The sequence below is a fragment of the Dendrobates tinctorius genome, unplaced genomic scaffold (assembly GCF_039654945.1).
Source record: "Dendrobates tinctorius isolate UK_male_01 unplaced genomic scaffold, ASM3965494v1 ptg000163l, whole genome shotgun sequence".
Lineage (NCBI taxonomy): Eukaryota > Metazoa > Chordata > Amphibia > Anura > Dendrobatidae > Dendrobates > Dendrobates tinctorius.
Window position 1 is genome coordinate 7,334,580 of NW_027361830.1, and position 20,413 is coordinate 7,354,992.

A 20,413-nucleotide genomic window follows, 5' to 3' on the forward strand; every position below is an offset into this window, starting at 1 on the left:
GGCTGTCATGTAGCTTTAAATCTGCTACATTTTGCTTGCCTATAGTGCAGTTTCAGACAACCTGCTGTTACCTACTAGACCATAGCAGAAGCCTGTAGCCTTCAGAGCATGGCAAGACCTTACAGCAGACCTGTCACTTTATAAGCTACAGGGCTCAATGTGGGAAGGCCTGCTGCAAACACTGAACACCTCAGTGGCTGTACAGTGTAAAGGGGGCACAAGTCTTTTATTATAGTAGTCAATATACTCTTGGAAGTGAAGGCTGCAGGGACTCATTCAGTCTTCCTGCCTTACTATAGGATTACACAAACTATCATAAGTAATTGTTCAGCTGCATTTTTATTTCTTTGTCTCTTTTCAATTTATGTGCAATAAGTACCTAAGGTGTGAACTGTGCTTAATCTGGCAACTAACATTTTTGTTTTTTTCCCTCTGTGTTTCTATCTGCAGCAAGGTAACTTCAACAGTTCTGTTGGTTCAGATGGCTATATGCTGTCATCACTGACATGTGGCATGTCCCCTGTCACCACTATAACAGAGGGTCTGCAGCAAGTAAGACACATCATGTTGTTTTTATAGTTAACTAGACAATCTGTATAATAAAAAAAATGCTATACAGACTGTGGAAAAAGTAGCAGTAACTCCCTCCATTTTAAGTTTAACCCTTTCTGACATGGGCAGTTTCAGTTTTGGGGTTTTAATTTTTTTCCTTCCCTTTTTCCTTCCCTTCTTCCATTTTTTTTTTTTTTTTTTTTTTTTTTTTTTTTTTTTCTTCCCCCTGTCCATATCGATTTATAAGGGCTTGTTTTTTTTTTCCCCGGACAAGTTGTGCTTTTGAGTGACATCATTCATTTTACCATTTTAGTTGATTTGAAAACCTGGGGGAGAAAAAATTCATGTGCAGCGGAATTGCCGTTCTGACTTATTAGTTTAGTGGTTATTAAATGAAAAGTCATCTTTTTCCTATTTTCCTAAACCCATAACGCTTTCCTTTCTCAACTGATGGAGTTGTTTGAAGGCTTATTTCATATTTAAATAATTAAGCAACATTTTTCTTGGTGACAATTTTGTGATAGATATGACATTTTGATCATCTTACATCCTTTTACTGTGGAGAACGAACAAAAAAACAAACGCAATTTTGGCGCTTAGCGTTTTTTTGTTTATGATGTCTACTGATTGGATTAATTTTATATTTTGATTCAACTTTTATGGACTGGACTTCAACAGACTCCTGGATGTCATCACAACCTATCAGCACCTTGTGATCTTGTTACATGAGTGCATAGTATGACATACCCCCATAGTGGCATGCTGTTAATGCTTCTGTCACCGTTTGACAGCACTATTTTCAGGTTAAGTCGTGGGTTTCTTTTCTGGGGTTCCCCTGTAAACTACCCATTAAAGGCTAAGTAAACAGCTGTGAGCTGATATTAATAGCCTGGGAGCCTATATGGCTATTGGCTCCTTCCCAGAATATTAACGTTAGCCGTCAGCTTTCCCTCTGCTGGTTATGAAAATTATGTGGGAGCCCACACTTTATTTTAAAAAGGAAAAAAAAAAAAAAACATTGCGCTTCACGCAGATTTCATGTGTGTCTTTAACTCTTTATGCACAGTTTTATTAATGAGGGTATCTGGCTGACACCTGTTCATTACTAAACCTATTTCTTCAATGGAAAATGAAAGCGGTTGAACAAGCAAATGACATCACAATTTTTTTTTTTTTTTTTTTTTTAATATATCTTTATTTGGCTCTATGGATTTACAAAAACTCATAAAAACACGTGGATTTTCCATTGAATTTTTCTGCTAAGAGTTGCATAAATTTCTGCAAGCAAATACGCACCATGTGCACATAGCCTTAGGCTATGTGCACACGATGCAGATTTCCTGCGGATCTGCAGCAGATTTTTCCGCTCAAACGCTGCAGATCCGCACTGTGATTTACAGTACAATGTAAATCAATGGAAAAAAAAACCGCCGTGCACACGCTGCGGTTTTTTCCACGCGGGTTTTGTGCGGTCCAAAAAAAGCAGCATGTCACTTCTTTCGTGCGGTTTTCCACCTGCTCCATTCTCCAAATCCGCAGGGGGAAAACCGCACAAAAACCGCTGGAAAACTGCAATAAAAAAGGAAGAAACCTGCAGGAAAAATGCAGGTCATTTGACCCGCGGATTTCTTAAAATCTGCGCGGAAAAATCCGCAGGGCGATAATCTACGTGTGCACATAGCCTCATAGTATCCCCAGAGGACTTAAGGCGAACCTGTGAGCAGTTTTAGCTGATATAAGATATGGCCACCGCCTTTCAGTTCTTAGCTACAGCATTCTATAATATTGGAGCTCCCGGTCTGACCTGCAAGATAAGAAAAATAAGTTTTATTATACTCGCCCGCGTGACAGTCCAGTCCGATGAGTGTCACAGGTCCCGGTCTGGCACCTCCCATCTTCTTATAATCGCCACTTTCCTGCTTGCTTTTTGGCTCCCCGGCAACGCGCTCCTGCGTAGGTGTACTTATCTGTCCTGTTGAGGGCAGACCAGGGTACTGCAGTGCGCAGGCACTGGGAAAGGTCTGAGAATCCCAGCGCCTGCGCACTGCAGTTCTTTGCTCTTCCCACAACACGGCAGAGAAGTAAACCTGCACAGGGGCATGATGCCGGGGAGCCATGAAGCAAGCAGGAGGGTGGCATCACAAGAAGATGGGAGGCTCCGGACCAGGACCTGCGACACCCATCAGACTGGACCGCCCACCGGGTGAGTATAATAACACTTATTTATTCAGTCGTCCATGACAGCACCACCTGAGAGAGGGGATCCACCCTTCAAGAACAGGAAATCCTACAGATGCATAAGGACGGCACCTCTCCCACGCATCAGTTGGTTTCCTGCTCCTAAAAGGACAGGATTCCCTACAGATCGTATCATCATGGACGAGGAATCCCCAGGCCGACTGACCGACTCAGGTAGCGGGGGGGGTCTCCTACCTCGGTCAGTTCGGGGTCCCTGGAAGCGCCACGGTGGGTCCGGGTAGGGCTCCACGACAGTGTGCGGAGCAGGTGGGAGCGGGGTCCGGAGGATGCCCGTCTCCAGGGCCAGCATGTGAGTATGTTGCCCCCGAACCCCCGTCCTGGTCTCCTCCTGGAGCAGTCCAGGCTGTCATCCGGGGCCGGCTGGCGTGGTGGCGGGCACGGAGCGGATCGGGCCATGGCGCCGCTGTGATTTTTTTTTTTTCGCACCCCCACGTGTTCACTGAAGCCGTATTTTCTCTGTTCGCCACTGGGTGGCGGCGGCGCGGGTGCCGACGTGGAGGGGGGGAGGGAGGAAAATGGAACCCCTGGCATATCGCCTACGGACCCGGGTTTCCGGGGGGAGGAGCATAAAAGGCCACAGAAACTCTTCAGGGCTGCTTTTGGCCCATTTGCAGCAATGGTTGATCCGGAAGCTCCCGTGCAGGAACGTACAGTACAGAATGCTGTAGATAAGCGCTGAAAGGCAGTGGCTGTATCTTATATCAGACATTCATGGTGACAGGTTCCCTTTAAATGGAACCAGGCACCATGCTATAGAGCAGGGAGAGCTGAGTAGACTGATTATATAGCTTTGTGAGAAAACATTCAGTATAAACATGTGTTTAGTTTCTTTTAAACCTTTTGCTCGTTCAGAGAAAACTCTCAATCACGGAGACCGCCTACTGGACCGAAAATCTCAGGTTTAAATATCTAAAATGCAGGTTATTCTGAATTTCTTATCACAAAACTATAGATTACAGTAGTCAGCTGCTCCTTTATAACATGGTTAAAGCAGATTGTACTTTTATTTTCATGGTGACAGGTTTTTGTTAAGTGTTGTGATTGTTTGACCTTTTATAGATAATATTGAATAGCAGACCATGGTAAGACTCATAAGTACTGATGGGCTGACAGATGGAGTCCTCTCCCTCTGTCATACTCATTGGGTGCTTAGGCTGCCAGCTGGAGAAGCACAATATCCTCTGTACAACGCAGCAGGCACGGTTCTTGTACTGGCGAATCACTGCATTGTGAAAGTGCAGAGCAGAAGGTAGCTACCGTAATCCTTTGTTGCACTCCAGTACAGGTCTCTGTTTTCATTGGTCTAGACTAGTGTGATCTTGTATGGGCAGTGGAACAACACATGCCAACATTGAATAAAATGTATAGAATATAAACGAGCGCTTTGAATGCAAGTAAACCTGTAATTTGCCCAGTCCTGATTGCTAATTATACTGCCCCATCCTTACAGGTTGTCACAATGGGACTCTTTCGAACAATTGCGTTGTTTTACCTTGGAAGTTTTGACAGCATTGTCCGTCGCTGCATGATGCAAAGGGAGCGCTGTGAGAAAGAAGAGAAAACGGACTGACCATTACATGCCAAGAACTGCATATGCTTGCTGCTAAAGAGCATATGACCTGATTAAAATCCTACCCTTTCACTTCATCAACTTTCCAGCGTGACACTTATATGTACAAAGATCATGAACGTGCATATTGATAATGTTTGCTGGCAACCAGCATGATACTATGCAAACTGCCTTGAAAGTCCTTTACACTTTGACTTTTGTCTCAAAAGGAAAATGAATAAACTGGAGATGGTGCATACTATGCTACTTATTTAATGTTCTTTTTGATGCACTATTTTTTCCTGTAAACAGCTAGCTTTTCTTTAGTAGCCAGATTTGCATCTTCTAGACGAGACAAATTGCTGGTGTTCAAAATATAAATGATGCTATGGTTTGTGTACCCTCTTGTGCCTCACAGATATTTCTACAGCCTGTTATCTACTGTATGTATGTTATGGGCAAAGTCTTTCATGTGAAAAATAGTCTAATATGAAAAAAAGTTTTAACATTGACTCTACAGAAATTCTTATTTTTATGATTGGAGAATTGGTGTATTTCAAGTTCTTAAAGGGGTTGTTAACTTTTTAGAACATCCCCTTCTTAATTGCTATATTCCAATTATAAAAAAAAATAAATGGCCTGTATTTTATGTTCCAGCGATGTCTGAGCCTGGTTTCCCAAGGTTCGCATGATATGCTGCGTGAGTCCAGCAACCAATCAGTGGTTGCTTCACTCTCACTTTCATTGAATGTAACTAACATTCAGAGGAAACCAAAGAGCAGCCACAGCTCTTCCTAATTCTGGGTGTCCATTTCACCTGAATGACGTGAGTGAAGCTGCCACAGATTGGTAGCAAGGCTCATGGGTCATATAGCATCCTGCACTCCCTAGAAGACCAGGTGCTGACATTATGGTGCAGAAGTCATTCCAGCAAACGAGTATAGACCTCTGTGGTTTTACACTGGGGAACATTTAGCAATTGAGTAGGAGTTGTCCAATTAGTGGACAACTATTTTTTAAGATTTGCTGTAGTTGAAATGTTTTAGACATGGCTTTCTCTTTTACAGACTTTCACATATTTCATTATTATGCAATAGTATTAATCTATTAGGGAATGCTTACACAAATTTTTTTTTTTGTGTGTGTTATATGTGGTGGTCAAAAATGCTTGTTTTTTTTTTTTTTTTTTTGTTTTTTTTTCTTCAAGCAGAAGCACTGCAGAAATTGCTGCTTTTTCACTGGAGTTTTGTAAACCTGAATCATGTGGGTTGGTTTTTTTTTCAGCATTTTTTTGCTTATCTTACTTGCTTTTTTTTTTTTAACCAATGAAGAAAATATAACTTTTAAAGATTCCTGACAAAACGTTTGGGTGTCTTCCTAGCGAAAAATGCCAGAATGTCACTTATTTTAAGTCATTGGACTCCTCCTCCCCCTGTTAGGTGTAGCCTCCGGTGATAAGCCTGTACCTTTTCCGACACATGACAGCTGACCTATACAGCTAATGTGCCCGGAACAGCCGCGGGTGGAATCGTGATTCACCCATGGCTGTTAGCATGTTAAATGCTGCTGTCAAACTCTGACAGCGGCATTTAACATGGACGTGCAGGAAGCGCGTCATTACCTCCTCCCATCGGCACCCGTGTCACATGACCAATGGTGTTGTTCAAAAGTACAATTTGTCCTGCAAAAAAACAAGCCCTCACATGGCCATACTGACCAAAAAATTAAGTTATGGCTCTGGGAAGAAGGGGAGCAAAAAATTAAAATGCAAAACCAAAAATACCCCTGGTTGTTAAGGAGTTAAACACCGGATGTCTTTGAAAGCCTGAACTCATGAACATTGGTTTTCCTATTTAAAAATTAACAGGACCGTTATTTTTTATCTTTTTGTTACCACTTATCCCTTTTTTTTTTTTTTTTTTTTTTTTTTTCAGCGTGCGCTCGCTCAAAAAAAAAAAAAAAAATGCTGTTTGAACATACCCTATTTCTACCTCTGTGCAACCTCCAATGGATAATTCAGGAAATTTCAACTATAATCAGTATTTTAAATTTTTGATAGTATGGCATCATACATGACTGACTAGTGTTTGATAGTTTTTCTTACTGATATGTCTCATGTGTAGTGCAATAACAAAGCGCAAATGCCTTTTTTAAAAAGTTTGTGATTACCTAAAGGAGAACACGGCTTGCTTGAAATGAATTTTTTTTTTTTTTTTTTTTTGCAATATATAGTATATTGATGAATCCTGCTTCTGTACAATATTTGCATATTGGCTTTATTCAGGGACATTTCACACTGTCTGAAATCTGATGTTTAGGAATGCCAAGAGAGCATGCTTTGTTGGAGATTCTAACTGTAGTAAAATTTCTCCATTTTGACTCATCGCGTCAATTATGCTGGTGACTATGATGAATTGGCTTGCTAGCTTTTCCGAGTTAGGCCTGATTTCAGATGGGCCGTATTTCCTCACATAAGAGAAAAATTGACATGTTATTTTGATCAGTGCATGGCCTAAGTGCCATCAGCAAACTACTGTCCAATGGAAGGTAATGCGATTTTAGCCAGAACAATTTACAAATGATGCAAGTTATCTGCTGCAGATACTAGACATCAAGTATGGACTGGGACTAAAATTCATCCCTGGCATTTGATATCACACAGGCCCATGTTGTCCCCGTCCCAAAGCACCAGATGCATATATATTTTACTAATATTACCCTGGATGGAAGAAAAGACTATTTACTACAAGACCAATATTTCTAATGATACCTGCTGGGGTAAGTGATGGAGTCAGTAACTTTGTGTTCAGTCACAACTCTTGACAGTATGGGTGTCTTGAACACCGATTCTGTTAATAATGTAGCAGATAAGACTGCCCACGACCAGACAGGCCCTTCTGGTATTTGCGAAATGGCCAATTCGGCCCTGCTAGACATGCTATACTTTTTTCAAATTTAACCAAAACCTAGAGTAAAAGCAATGAGCAAATACCCTGCAGTATGTAAATAGCTAGTAGTACATGTAAATAACTGGGTAACTTGGTTGACATTTTTGATCAAAAGAGCGTACAAGCCATCCCACCGGGATAAAGTCTACCCTATCCGACCGGTACCTAACAATAGCATCACACCTCACTGTGCCATCAGGCTTCAAAATAGACATAGCAGGACTTTAACATGATTTCACACCTGCTTGGGGTCAGCCAAATAAATGAGATGCACAGGCCTAAAAAAGATCAAATTTGTAACCGGCTCGGCTAGGGCTACAAAGCAACCTTCGCCGCAACACGCCTCTTGCTAGGTGTTCCTAAACTGCAGCGTAAAACAAGTGAATGTAGCCCTAGCCTAATATGGACTTAATTGTTGTAAGGTGTTTTTTTTTTTTTTTTTGTTTTTTTTTTTTTGGCACAATGGGTAACATAAACCCAGACATATGCCATATGTGAGCCAAGCCTTGGCATATAATCATACTTTTGTCATTAATCATTGAAAACGTAGGTGGTCTATTGGGGTTCTTTGACTGCATTAATAGCTGTAGTCTGTGTGCTCATGTTGTCAGAGTTGATTGCAGCGCTTGCAGAACAATAGTGTGGACCTGGTGCATTTGTTTTTCCTTGTGGAAATTTTGCATTGATTATGTAGAATTATTCTCAGTAACAAGTGCTGTGGAGACTCCTAAAATATATAATTGGGTTCAGTAATTCAGTGCAGGATGTGATGAATATTTTTTCATAAGAATTTGGGAAAGTTATGAAATGTCCTATAAATGTCTGTCTTATTCCTGTTCTGGGAATCTTCTTTTAGCTGAGGTGAATCTGTGCTGCACTTTTTGCACATGCTCAGTAGTGAGGCAGTGCTGTGGAGTCGGGAGTCAGGGAAATGCCCTATAAGGGTATATATAACAAAAATGGGGCGCACCAACTGTACCAATCACAAGTGCTTTTGATGAAGTGACCCAAGTATTGCCTTTTAAAACCAGGCTCAAAGAGACTTTGGACAGATATGATAGGGATATTACCCATAAGAAAAAATCCAAATTTCACAGAGATCGTAGAGATTTTGAGGAGAAGCAGGTATTCCAATGGAAACACAAAGGGAATATTAGCCGTAAGGCCCCTATGGATAGGGCCCCAGAGAGAACTGTGGAGTTGGCCCGTAAACCTGATTATACATCGGGTAGTGATTTTTTTATCTTCAGCTGAGAGCGAGGCCGAAATCGGACAAGAAGGGGCCATCGCAGGCGGGAGGATGTTCACAAGAAACACCCGCTTCAGGGGACGCAGGCCCCCCGCAGTACAATCAGTACAGGAATTTTCGCAAGTAGATGAGGAGATTGTCGTGGAGGATGGGACTACGGAGATACAGGTACAGGAGAATGTGCTTCAAATCATTAACCTATCTCAATATAACCTTTCACCTTTGGAAATTTCTGTGTTACAGAGGGGTTTGACTTTTTCGCCTGTTATAGGTATGGATAAGTTCACTTTGGTTAAGGACCTTTTATATTTTTTGCAGACAATTAATTCTTCAGGTTTTACACAACAAGCCACGGATGGTGGATGGTTTGGATCAAACGGATCGTCAGGTGTTACAGGATCTATTGGATCTTTTACAGGAGGACATGACACATGGTAAAAATCGATTTCCTTATAAAAATGAATCAATGGTAGCCCCGCCTTTTTCCTTGGTTCCAGCTGTGAGGGTTTTTTTTGAGTTGGTCAAAAAAGATTTTTTGGCCATTCCTGCTAGATCACATCATGTGGATAATCTACATGCGGGGGAAAGACTGGCTGTGGATAATTTAAAATCTAACAAATTGTTTTTGATTAAGGAGGCTGATAATTGGATAATGTTCGATTCTACAAAAGATTACCGTCAGATCCTACTGGACCCTTCTCTATTAAATTCAAGAGACTACTAGATAGGGCTTTTGAGTTGGGTATTATTAACAAGGAGATGGAATTTTTGTGGGTTGAACATCCAATCACTCCTACCTTTTACATTTTGCCGAAGGTCCATAAGGATCTTGTTAGGCCTCCGGGCCGACCTATAGTTGCCAGTATAGGCAGCTTATGCGAAAAGGCCTCTATCTATGTGGACTATTTCCTTCAACCGATGGTGAAGACGTTACCATCCTATATACAGGATACCTCTCATTTTATTAGGAAACATCGTGATGTTACTCTACCCCCTGGGGCCTTGTTGGTCACTTGCGATGTAGAATCGCTTTACTCTCATATTGACCATTCTGATGGCATCACTGCAGTACTGTATTTTTTTGATCAGATAGTTCATTCGGATAGAATGCACGATTCATTCATTGTGGATCTGTTAGGTTTTGTGATGAAGCATAATTTCTTCCTTTTTGACAGGTCTTATTTTCTCCAGACCTCCGGTGTGGCTATGGGGGCCAGATGTGCCCCGGTTTTGGCTAATTTGTTTCTCGGATGGTGGGAGGCCACTCGGGTATATGTGACACAAATGTTCAGAGATAAAGTGCGACTTTGGTCGCGCTTTATCGACGATATTTTTTTCATTTGGACTGGTACGGTAGAGGAATGTGATATCTATATGGGATTATTGAATTCCAATCCATACAACATTGTGCTCACTTATACTGTGTCCTCTGTTTCAGTTAACTTCTTGGATCTTACGGTCTCTAATATCAATGGGGGCATCTCTACAAGACTGTTTAGAAAACCTACTGCTACAAATAGTCTTTTGGACTATACAAGTTTTCATCCAGCCCATACGAGAAATGGGGTGCCCATAGGGCAATTTTTGAGAGTACGAAGAAATTGCACATCGGAGGTAGTGTTTCGTGAGGAGGCTGCACAATTAACGAAGCGCTTCAGGAAGAGAAACTATCCTCGGGGTAGCATTTCACGAGCTTATCAGCGAGCGAATGGTACTACGCAGGACTCTCTCCTGGTTACTCGTGACAAGATTCGGAGTGTGATGCCCCGGTTCATTACGCAATATAATAGTCAGTGGTCACAGGTGAGAGAAGTGATTGGGAGACATTGGGGTATACTTACGACGGACTTGCAGACGTCTGCTCTGGTGCCGGAACGGCCCTGTATAACAGCAAGGAGGGCTCCAAACTATAAGGATATTTTAACAAAAAGTCACTATATGAGACCAGTAATTGGGTTGGAAAGGGGAATAATGCTTAGGGGCTCATTTGCATGTGGCAATTGTACCATATGCCCCCATATGCATTCCTTCAGGGATTATTTTGTGAACCCAAGAGACGGCACTAGACATAGGTTAAGGTCATATATGAACTGCAAAACTACTTGTGTGGTTTATGCATTAATCTGTCCATGTCATCAGGTTTACGTTGGTCAAACTTCTCAGGAATTACGCCGGAGGATCCAGAAGCATTTCTCAACAATCAACCTGGCACGTATTGATCAAACAAAGGGCAAGGTGTTAACATCTGTGGCAGCCCATTTCTTGAACCACCATGCTGGTAAGATTGCTGGTACTATGGTGGTCGCATTGGAGAAAATATCTTTATCCAATAGGGGGGGTTCACCCAGAAAGCTATTACAAACAGAGTCCAGATGGATTTTTAATTTGGACTCACTGAGCCCAAGGGGTCTAAATGAGGAGCTCTTATTTACTGGATTTCTGGGATGAATATTTATGATGTTCTCTTCTCTCCCCTCATGCAGTTATCCTATTGGACATCACTTCTCATGGGGAAGATGGTTACCCATCACCTCATTGGAATCTCAGTCTGGATAGACTGTGTTAGGTCTTCGTTCTCTTATATGTAACTAAAATCTGAATAAAGTTGTACTGTACTGATTCATATGGTTCTAATTGATAGGTTTACACGATGTCTCTGTAGTCTCTTTGAGATATTCCTTATTATCTTCTGTTTTCTGTATAGTAGGTGTCTGATGTGAGGGGGTCTTTATCATCATATCATTTTTGGCTGTGAGGTTTTACCTTATACTGCTTGGGACATTAATCCCTTTATGGATTTTCTATCTAGTTCTATTGTATATTGTGACCTTGGAATAATATGGTGGATCCCTAGGTTTGAGCTCATGGGGACCATTGGGTTGGACCTGGGGATAGGTAGCCATTGTTATATTCTTAATGTCTTTTATGACATGTACCGGTGTTCATGCTTCACATTAACCCTAATTAGCTTATGGCTCCTTTTCATGTTGTGACCCCCTCCCTATGTGTTTCTGTCTGTCTCATTGTTGTGTCTGTTCTTCATGTTGCATGCTCTTGTGAGCACTGTGTCGTTGGAGCTGCAGCCTCGCGCCCGGGTGTGGGTTACCGCTCGGTGCTGACCTTGATTGACTTCTTTGGCCAGCATGTGGGGGTGTGAGGCTTGCGTTCCAGGGGAGAACTCCATGCGTCTCACTGGACGCAGGTGCAAAAAGGAAAGGGAGAAAGAAAAAAAAAAAATAATAAAAATTTTTCGAAGAAAAATTTTTTTGAAGGATTTTTTTTTTTTTTTTCTCCCCTGTTTTATCAACACTCCTCACACAGCTCATTGCGCATGCGCGGCGGCCATGTTCCTTCAGTGACCGGGACGCCGGTCTTTTTGTAGTGATTGGAACTTTTGGATGGGGGCAGTTCACCTGTGGTGCATGTGCGAGTCATTTGAGTCTTAGTAAGGTATATAAGGCTGTTGGATCATGATCAGTGTACCTCCCCTGATGAAGCCGCATGGGTTGCGGCGATACGCGTGGGGTATGATCCTGGGTGTAGCACCCACTTGGTTATAGCTGTATTTTCACTGCGACCTTATTATTGGTTGCTCTGGAGTAATTTTTGTGTGGTACAATTGAATATTGGATTGTGGGCATTGGCCATATTGCTGTTGGCTTATTATGGCCTGTGTGCCCTAACCAGTGAATATTTAGGGACACATGCAGTGATTGTGCAATATTAGGGCCCTTGGTCTCCATGAGCAGGTTTATGGGGTGGTTGTTATTAATTGCAGTGAGGTTGGACCACATGGTTGATATACAGGTTATTACAGCATAATCTATAATTGTGATATGCCATACTTCACTGTTATATATTGTGGGATGCTTCATATGTTTTTATTATTTTTTTAATTGTATTGCTGCATCAATAAAACATTGTTTTTGTACTGGTTCAGTGTGCGCTATTTGCAGTGGTTCTTTTTCTTCTCTTCTATAAGGGTATATGCACACCTTGCGGATTCTGCTGCGGATCTGGCCCTGCAGATCTGCAGCAGATTCTCCTGCGGTGTACAATACGTACCCATTATATTCAATGTAAAAGAAACGCTGTGCACATGCTGCTGAAAAATCCGCGACGAAATGCAACAGTTTTGAATCCGCAGCATGTCAAGTCCTTGTGCGGATTCCGCAGCGTTTTTACACCTCTTCCATTCTAGGAATCCACAGGTGTAAAAACGCAGGGGAAATCCGCACATAAACTGCATAAGATCCACAGGAAATCTGCACTAAATCCGCAGGTAAAAGGCAGGTCATTTTACCTGCTGATTTAGTAAAATCCGCAACGTGTGCACATACCTTTTTAATGTCTGTCCTGTTCCTGATCTAAGGATCTCTGCTTTTAGTTGAGATGAATCTGCTGCATTTTTATGTATATGGGGTGCTCATTAAAGATTTCCCCTGACCCACTTCTATTCATCGTAGGACGCTGAAACTGCACATGTGGTGTGAGGTTTGATAATGGACCCAGTGGAATATAGAGCAGTCATCATTTGATAAGATGAAAGAGGTTTATGGCAATGATTCCCCATCATATGATGTAGTCAAACTTGTATTGTCAGTTTAAGGCCTCATACCCATTGGCGATTAAAAAAACGGTCCGTTTTCGGTATGGAAAAATGGGATGATTGTCATGCGATTTCTGTGCGATTTTTCAATACATCATCCGTTTTCCACAGAGCTAGAAGGCAGAATCAAATAGAAATCATTAGACCCAGCCCCATATAAAGGCATTTAGCAACATATCTGATTGCTTGATGTGATTTTACACATGTTTATTTGTGTATTGCAACCAAGCAAGCATGGTAGCTAATAATCTAAGTCTTGATCCTACTGAGGAGCTCTTCTTTAACTGGGTGTTATCCCGGGAGTATGGTGTAGGATATTCCCCTGTAGTAGCTCCGAGGAGGCGGCACCGATTCTGGGTGCATCCGCTAATCACCCAACGCCCAAAAAAAGGACGTTTTCCGCATATCTATGGCAAGCTACGGAGGCATCGTGACAAGTTTTTTGCATACACGAGGATGTCACTTGAGACATTTGATATTCTCCTTGCCGCACTTCGCCCAGCCATCACTTTCCAAAACACACGTTTGCGCAGGTGCATTTCAGCGGAAGAACGGCTTCTGTTAACCTTGAGGTATCTTTTGAGGCAAAATAACAACTTGTACATATTTCTTTATGTAGATGTAGTGTTAATTTGTTAATTCTTGCCCTCTTTAAAGGATGTGATAATTTTTTTCAAAAATGTTTTTGTAAGGTTTGTCATTCCATGACATCATGTGAGGTCATAATAATTTAACTATGGCCCACACAAGACACCAAGACTGTGTATTTGAGAATCATTATTATGAGTGTAAAGTTAAAACACCTTTTCTTTCCAAGATTGGACACACAACAGATTAACGTTAAATAGTGGCATCTGGGTCACATGCTGATTGTTGTTGGAAGTGGCCTCAGGGGCCACCTCATCCAACGTAGTCAGGGCCCATGTACCCAGAGTGTTTCCTTTAGCCAGCTTGCGGAACTTTAGTCTACGTCCCCACGTTAGCATATCCAGCAATGTTAACCTACCCTTATGTTACTTTATTTCTCCTATTTTTAAGGTTTTAGGCAACGGGACAATTGTATGCATCCCTCCATTTAGTTTCTTCTTGGTGTAACTACAATCTCAAATATAGTCAAGCACACATGTTCCCAAATATGGATTAGCCTCAAGGCCAAAGTGATGCCGGAGCCCACACCCGAACATTGGGAACGCATCGCCAATGGGATCTGAGACTTGCCAGTTTCCCAATTGTGTGGGTGCTCTAGATGGGAAGCACATCCGGGTCAAGAAGCCGCCGAACTCAGGGTCCTTATACTAGAATTATAAAGGATATTTTTCACTTGTCTTGTTGGCCTTAGTAGACAGCAAGTACAATTTTATAATTGTAGATATAGGGGCCTATGGAAGAACGGGAGATTCACGAATATTCAATTCTTCCATTATGGGTCGGCGACTGAAGGCCAATGAATTGGGTGTCCCACCACCAAGGAGTCTTCCTTCTGTTGGCCAACCAATGCCTTATGTAGTAGTTGCTGATGAGGCATTTCAACTTACACATTCTGTAATGAGGCCTTATCCTAGACGTGGTCTGGACAGACGTGGCCGCATATTTAATTACTGACTCGAGCCTGTCGGCTTATTGAATGTGCCTTTGGCATTTTGAGTGCTAAATGGAGGGTCTTACTCAGTGTCCTCCAGTTAAGCGAGCAAAATGTAAATTTGGTAATCAAGGCCTGTGTAATCTTGCATAATTTGACCCGCCAACATGATTGCTCTGTGTCTCAGGATGTTGTTGGACAATTACCAAGCAATCCTTCACACATTTCCCTTGATTTGCCCAGAGTGAGACAGCTTTCAGGCCTCAGAGTCCGCATTCTATTGGCAAATTATTTTGTCACCTGAGGGAGCAATACCGTTTCAAGAAAATGTATACACATGATTTTTAAATTTTCACCTGTATTGATTATTTTTGTGACAACCTTAATAACATTTGTTTAACGTTTCAGCCAAAATAAGGTATTTGTGTGGTCTTTACTAGACCAACATATTTTGATGTAACCCAAAAAATACTTAACAATTAAAATAACATAAAAATTTAAAGAAGCTTCGTTTTGCCTTAACAAATAGCTTGCCTACGTTGGTGAGGCTTTTTTGCTTGTAAAAAATGTATAACATTACAAGGGCAAAAAAGACGGCTGGGATGCTGAGGGTGAGGATGTGGTTTGTGAGGTTTGTCTTTGTGATGGATTGTGGGAAGTTGGAGCCAAAGATACATTGTGTGCCTGTGTTGTGATATGATGTTGGTTGTTTGTTTCCTCACTGTGGCTATACGCCTCATGTGGGCCATGTGCCCAACCAGGAGCATTTTCAGACTGGTATGATCCTCTTGTTCCGCGTTGGCCAAAGCGACCTTGCAGCTGTTGTCCTTGCTGAAAATAGTCAGCATGGCCATATGCATCATAAAAGCTGCTTTGCGGACCATGGTGGTACCGGTCAATAAAATGAGATGGACCAGATGCTGGAGGCATTTGTGTGTAGCTATGAGTAGGCCTCAAAGTTTGTTGGCCATGGAGATGCTGCTAATCCTGGGAATGTTGTGGTTGGACGATTGCGTTATGACCTGTCTCTATCTGTTGCCCAGTGTTTGCAGTGTGATGTGTATGAGTCTGTTGTTGACTGGCTGGTTGCGGATGGTTTGATGGTGGTGGTAATGGAAGTGTGGCAGAATCAGTGGTGTGGGGAATTTGTGCAAGAATTTGTGTTTTGATACATTCTATGAATACATTCAAAGATAGCTTGTGGGTTATTTGGAGGGATTGCGGCAGTTAGAAGCTGGAAGATTGCTGTTTTAGTTGGTAGGCGGAAATGTGTAGGAATTTGGCGTAGGTGCTGTGCCAAACTTCGACCAAAGGCTTCCTCCCCATCATCAGTGATTGTGTGTTGAATATAGTCCAGCACGCGACTATCAACCTGTCTGCGGATAGATTGTGTTGGCTGCTCTCTCCTTCGCAATCTCCGCGGAATAGCAGTTGCTTGGGGTGAGGTATCAAGAGCCAGAGTTGGGCTGCTGCTTCGTGCCTGCTCCTCTTGTTCAGTTCCAGTTTGTGCTGGCAAATCAGCTACTTGTTCTTCCTCTGCAGAAAGTCCAGGAGCACCCTCCCCTGCGGTTCCTGTTTCTTCATTTTGGGAATCTGCTTGCTCTGCTTCAGATGGTGGCTCTGGATCTGCTAAGTTTGATTCCGTTCTAGCAAACGGATACAAAATATTCAATAATTCTGGAAGTCAAATTTATAGAACACAATTAAAAAAGAAATTACTTACGGTCTTAAATCTATGATTGGTGCCAAAAAATTAAGGCGGCTATTATACAAATATGGTCTTTTTCTCGATGCTGCCGACCCACTTTTCTTACGATTCTGCCGTTCCCTCCTGTAGGTATCTCTATCTACAGTTGCGCCATCTACGTTGCACATCTTGCACTTTGAAATTAAAAAGCAAAATCAAAACTTAGCCCAAAAATGTGCAGAACAATTGACCAAAACAAAACTAGGGCTCAAAAATTTTAAAAGATTTATAGTAAAATTTTTATACCATAAAAAAAAAATGGAATGGCCAAATATCAAACGATTTAGAAGGGAATTGTTAAATAGTCCAAACAGCTTGCCTTCAGATGCAATAGTTCTATTTTGAAAAAAAAAAAAAGTTAACAAGTACAGACTGATTTAAATCAGACATACTTGTGGACAAGGCAAGGGGCTCGTGTTCGTAATTGCCCAACTCAAATGTTGAAAACAGAAAAAAAAAAATTGGCCCTTTAACATATATTTTGGATAACACGACCACAAACTTATTTTGAAGAAAAAAAAAAAAAAAACACATACTAATTCCCAACTGCACATCAGGATCACTTGCGGCATAATTTGTAAACAATTGGCGACAGATATATGTCCTAATGCGTCCTTCAAACTACGGTTTTGATAGTTGGTGTCTCTGGGATCCCACAGCTCAGGCCGTTCTTGGACAAGTACCAACATAAGCTCCACATTTATGTTTCGGGGCATTGCAAATTTTGCACACAAAGTAAATCTGTAGAGGTTTGTCTCATGCAAGGCTTGCACACACTCCTTTTACAACCAGCCCTCTCCGCACTACCCTGTTTGCCACTTCCTGTTATGGGGTTTTTTTTTGTTTTTTTTTACAAACTTTTTGTTTGCTTTTGCACCAAAAACGGACAGAAAACGGATGGTCCGTTTTTTGTCTGTTTTTTAATCACACCCATTGACTTATATAGGTGAAAATTGCAGCATGCTGCGATTTTTTTTTTTTTTTTTTTTTTTTTTTTTTTTTTTTTTTTTTTTTCCTCTTTCTCAGACCGATTTTGGCTGAGAAAAAAATCGCAAGTGAGATGTCACCCATTCACTAATATGGGTCACAGTGCAATCCGATTAAAAATCGGATTGCAATCATCCGATTTAATCGCCAATGGGTATGAGGCCTAAATGTTGACTTTGGTGCAAACCGCTCCAATTCCAGGGCGACCCCACTCTGCTATTGATGAACATACCATCCAGCAAGTGAGGGTTGCAATTTTGGAAAATTTCCGCATAACCATTCAACACCTAGCCGAAAGTGTCAAGATTAGTGTGGGGTCCATGGAAAAAAATCGTCCAAGACCTCTTCACATGCATAAGGTATCTGCTCGCTCGGTTCCCCGACTGCTCACACCTTGCCAGAAGCAGGAATGAGTCAAATGCTGTATTGACTGTGCCATGGAAACCAGGAGGACTTTTTCAACCAACTGATCACACAGGTTGAAAGCTGGGTCATCACTATGATCCTGAGACAAAAGTCCAGTCAATGCAATGGAAGTATCATGGCTCACCGCCTCCAAAGAAGGCATGTGTCAAACCCCCTTCAGGCAAGGTCATGCTCACAGTATTTTGGGACTACACAAAGTAATATTGATGGATTTCTTACGGGTGTTCATTTGAGAAGGCGTGTTGGAGGAAGTTATCTGACTTTTGCTTGGTTTGTAAGTGTTGTAATTCCCTATCTTGGTTTATTCCTCTTCATGCACTCCCCGGTGCATTCCTCTGTTATGTGAGTGAATATTTTGTATGCCTAGAGTTTACTGTTAACCCTTGTTTGTGTTGCTGTACTAAGGTGCACAATAGCGCCCCTCTTCCCTGGGTGGAGGAAGAGAACAGACGGAGGGCTGACTCAGGAGATAAGGCAAGGGTGGAGACCCTGGCATCTTCACCTTCAGAAGTGTTCCGGGGAATAGGGCGAGCTAGGGCCCCCCCTAATGTTTTGGACAGGGAAGGATCCCTTGGTCCCGAGTCACGGACAGCTGGGTCATGATGACAATGCACCAGTTTCATAACTCGCATGTTGCCCAAATGGAAGCATGCTACTGTGGCTTTGAAATTCTACTGCATCCCCCTTATTTACCCGATTTCACACCATCTGACTTCTACCTCTTTCCAATATTGAAGTTATTTTTGAAAGGCAAGCATTTTCCAGATGATGAGACTCTGATTTGTGAAGTCACAATGTGGCGCAAGTTGTCGACTTCTACAAGTGAGGTGTTTACAGTTGCTTAAAGAAATGGGAGAAGTGTGTCCCTAGGTGACACCTATGTGGAGAATGACTAATAACTGTGCCAAGTTTCATTGCTCTAAGTTGACAGGAAGTGGGTCAGGGGTAAATCTTTAATGAATGCCCCTCGTACATGCTCAATAGTGATGCTCCTCTTCCACAGATCGGAGGAAAAAGGCATTGGGAAGGAATGCCTGCACTCACCTCTGAACTGTTGTATTCCAATAAATATATTTTATGTTCTATCTAAATAGCTTGATTAGTGTATCATAATGGTGTTGGAAAGCCTGATGTTACAATTTTACTACGGTAAATGTATCGCCTAAACGTGAGCCATGTATGAGGGAGTCCTGAGTCAGGGAAATTGAGCTTGGCTTACCGACTCCACAGCCCTGCGAGTAACAACACAAGTTGTTGCTAAAAGGTAGTATTTCAGCACAAAATGACAACTAAACTGAGCCAAGATGCTTGGTGCTCTTTGCATGGCCATACCCAACTACTTGCCTTGCATGAATCTCAGCACTTTCTTCCTTGATTGACAGTTCTGGCTTTATAGGGACCAGAGGAAGGTGACATAGGTGGGAAGGTGTGGACTGTGCCCACTGTACACAGCACCTGTGCTTTGAACAGTCCTGACAGACTCCCTTGAAGGATTAACGGACTAAGTGAAGTACCTAAATCGAATAACTCATTCCAGGTTTTGTTCTTTTGTCGTGTACTTTGTTAACCTGTATTAGATATTTTCTATGTTTTTGTCTTTTTTTTTTTTTTTTTGTGATCATTACAGATGGTGTGAAGCTCATAACCACTTCCAGCATTCCTCTATTGGTATTACCATGCCGTCTTACTGTGACTGTAAACGGAAGGCTTTTTTGTCACCATAAATTTCATGTTGTTGAGTTCATTTGCCGTTTATTGCCTAAAGTTGTCTCTGCAGCTGCAGTTCATTCCTCCCAAGGTTACAAAATGGAATAAATTAAAATAAAAAAAACATACGTTGAGTTCTTAATATATTAGTATTTGCATTGATTACCATAATACAGAAAGGCATTTTTTTTTTTTTTTTTTCTGTTCGATGAGCCTGACAGAACTGATTAAATCAGCATTTGGTACATGCTGTAGAGAAATATGATCCGTATCTCTAGAGAATTGACCTTTTACTGATGCTATTGGTTTCAATCTGCATTTCAACAATAAGTATTAAATTGAATAGCTGTACTAAGTGATGTAAAATTAAATTTGCCTTATAACAATGACTGAGTAAAATAAGGGGTCACGTTATGTCATAAATATACATAGCACTGAAAGCTCCACATAGTAATTGTGTATGGACACAACTTTCATATGACATGTACATCTAGTTTATTGGGTAGCTGTATGTTAATGCTGCTCCTTCTTATGATATTGAAGCAATATACCCAAGTCATAGACTTCTAGCATATCCATGGGACGAGGTTTCTATGGCCACATACAGAAGAAGACTGGTGATGTGGCTGCATGACTGTTTAAGAAAATAGACAAGTCTTCTCTATGTGGCTGACACTCACTGCACATCCTGTGAATTTTCAGAAACTTTTAATGCAAGAATATCCAAGAATGCATCGTTGCTTCTTTCATATTATTTTTTTTTTTTTTTTTGTACGTTTTTCTCATGCCAAAGACCATGTC

The 20,413-nt window shown here is 41.6% G+C and overlaps 1 protein-coding gene and 1 long non-coding RNA gene across 2 annotated transcripts in view; both read left to right on the top strand.

The window, feature by feature from the left end:
• KDSR (3-ketodihydrosphingosine reductase) overlaps positions 1–4,872 on the top strand; it is a 71,953-nt gene extending 67,081 nt beyond the window's left edge. Inside the window, exons 9-10 of the mRNA XM_073550175.1 lie at positions 451–552; positions 4,262–4,872. Coding sequence (XP_073406276.1) covers positions 451–552; positions 4,262–4,381 — 222 coding nt within the window. The 3' untranslated portion in view covers positions 4,382–4,872. The remainder of the gene's footprint in view (positions 1–450; positions 553–4,261) is intronic.
• Positions 4,873–8,997: 4,125 nt separating this feature from the next.
• Positions 8,998–16,764, top strand: LOC141052864 (uncharacterized). The gene is made up of 2 exons (XR_012220908.1): positions 8,998–10,360; positions 10,697–16,764. It is a non-coding gene; the product is annotated as an uncharacterized lncRNA (long non-coding RNA).
• Positions 16,765–20,413: the final 3,649 nt, after the last annotated feature.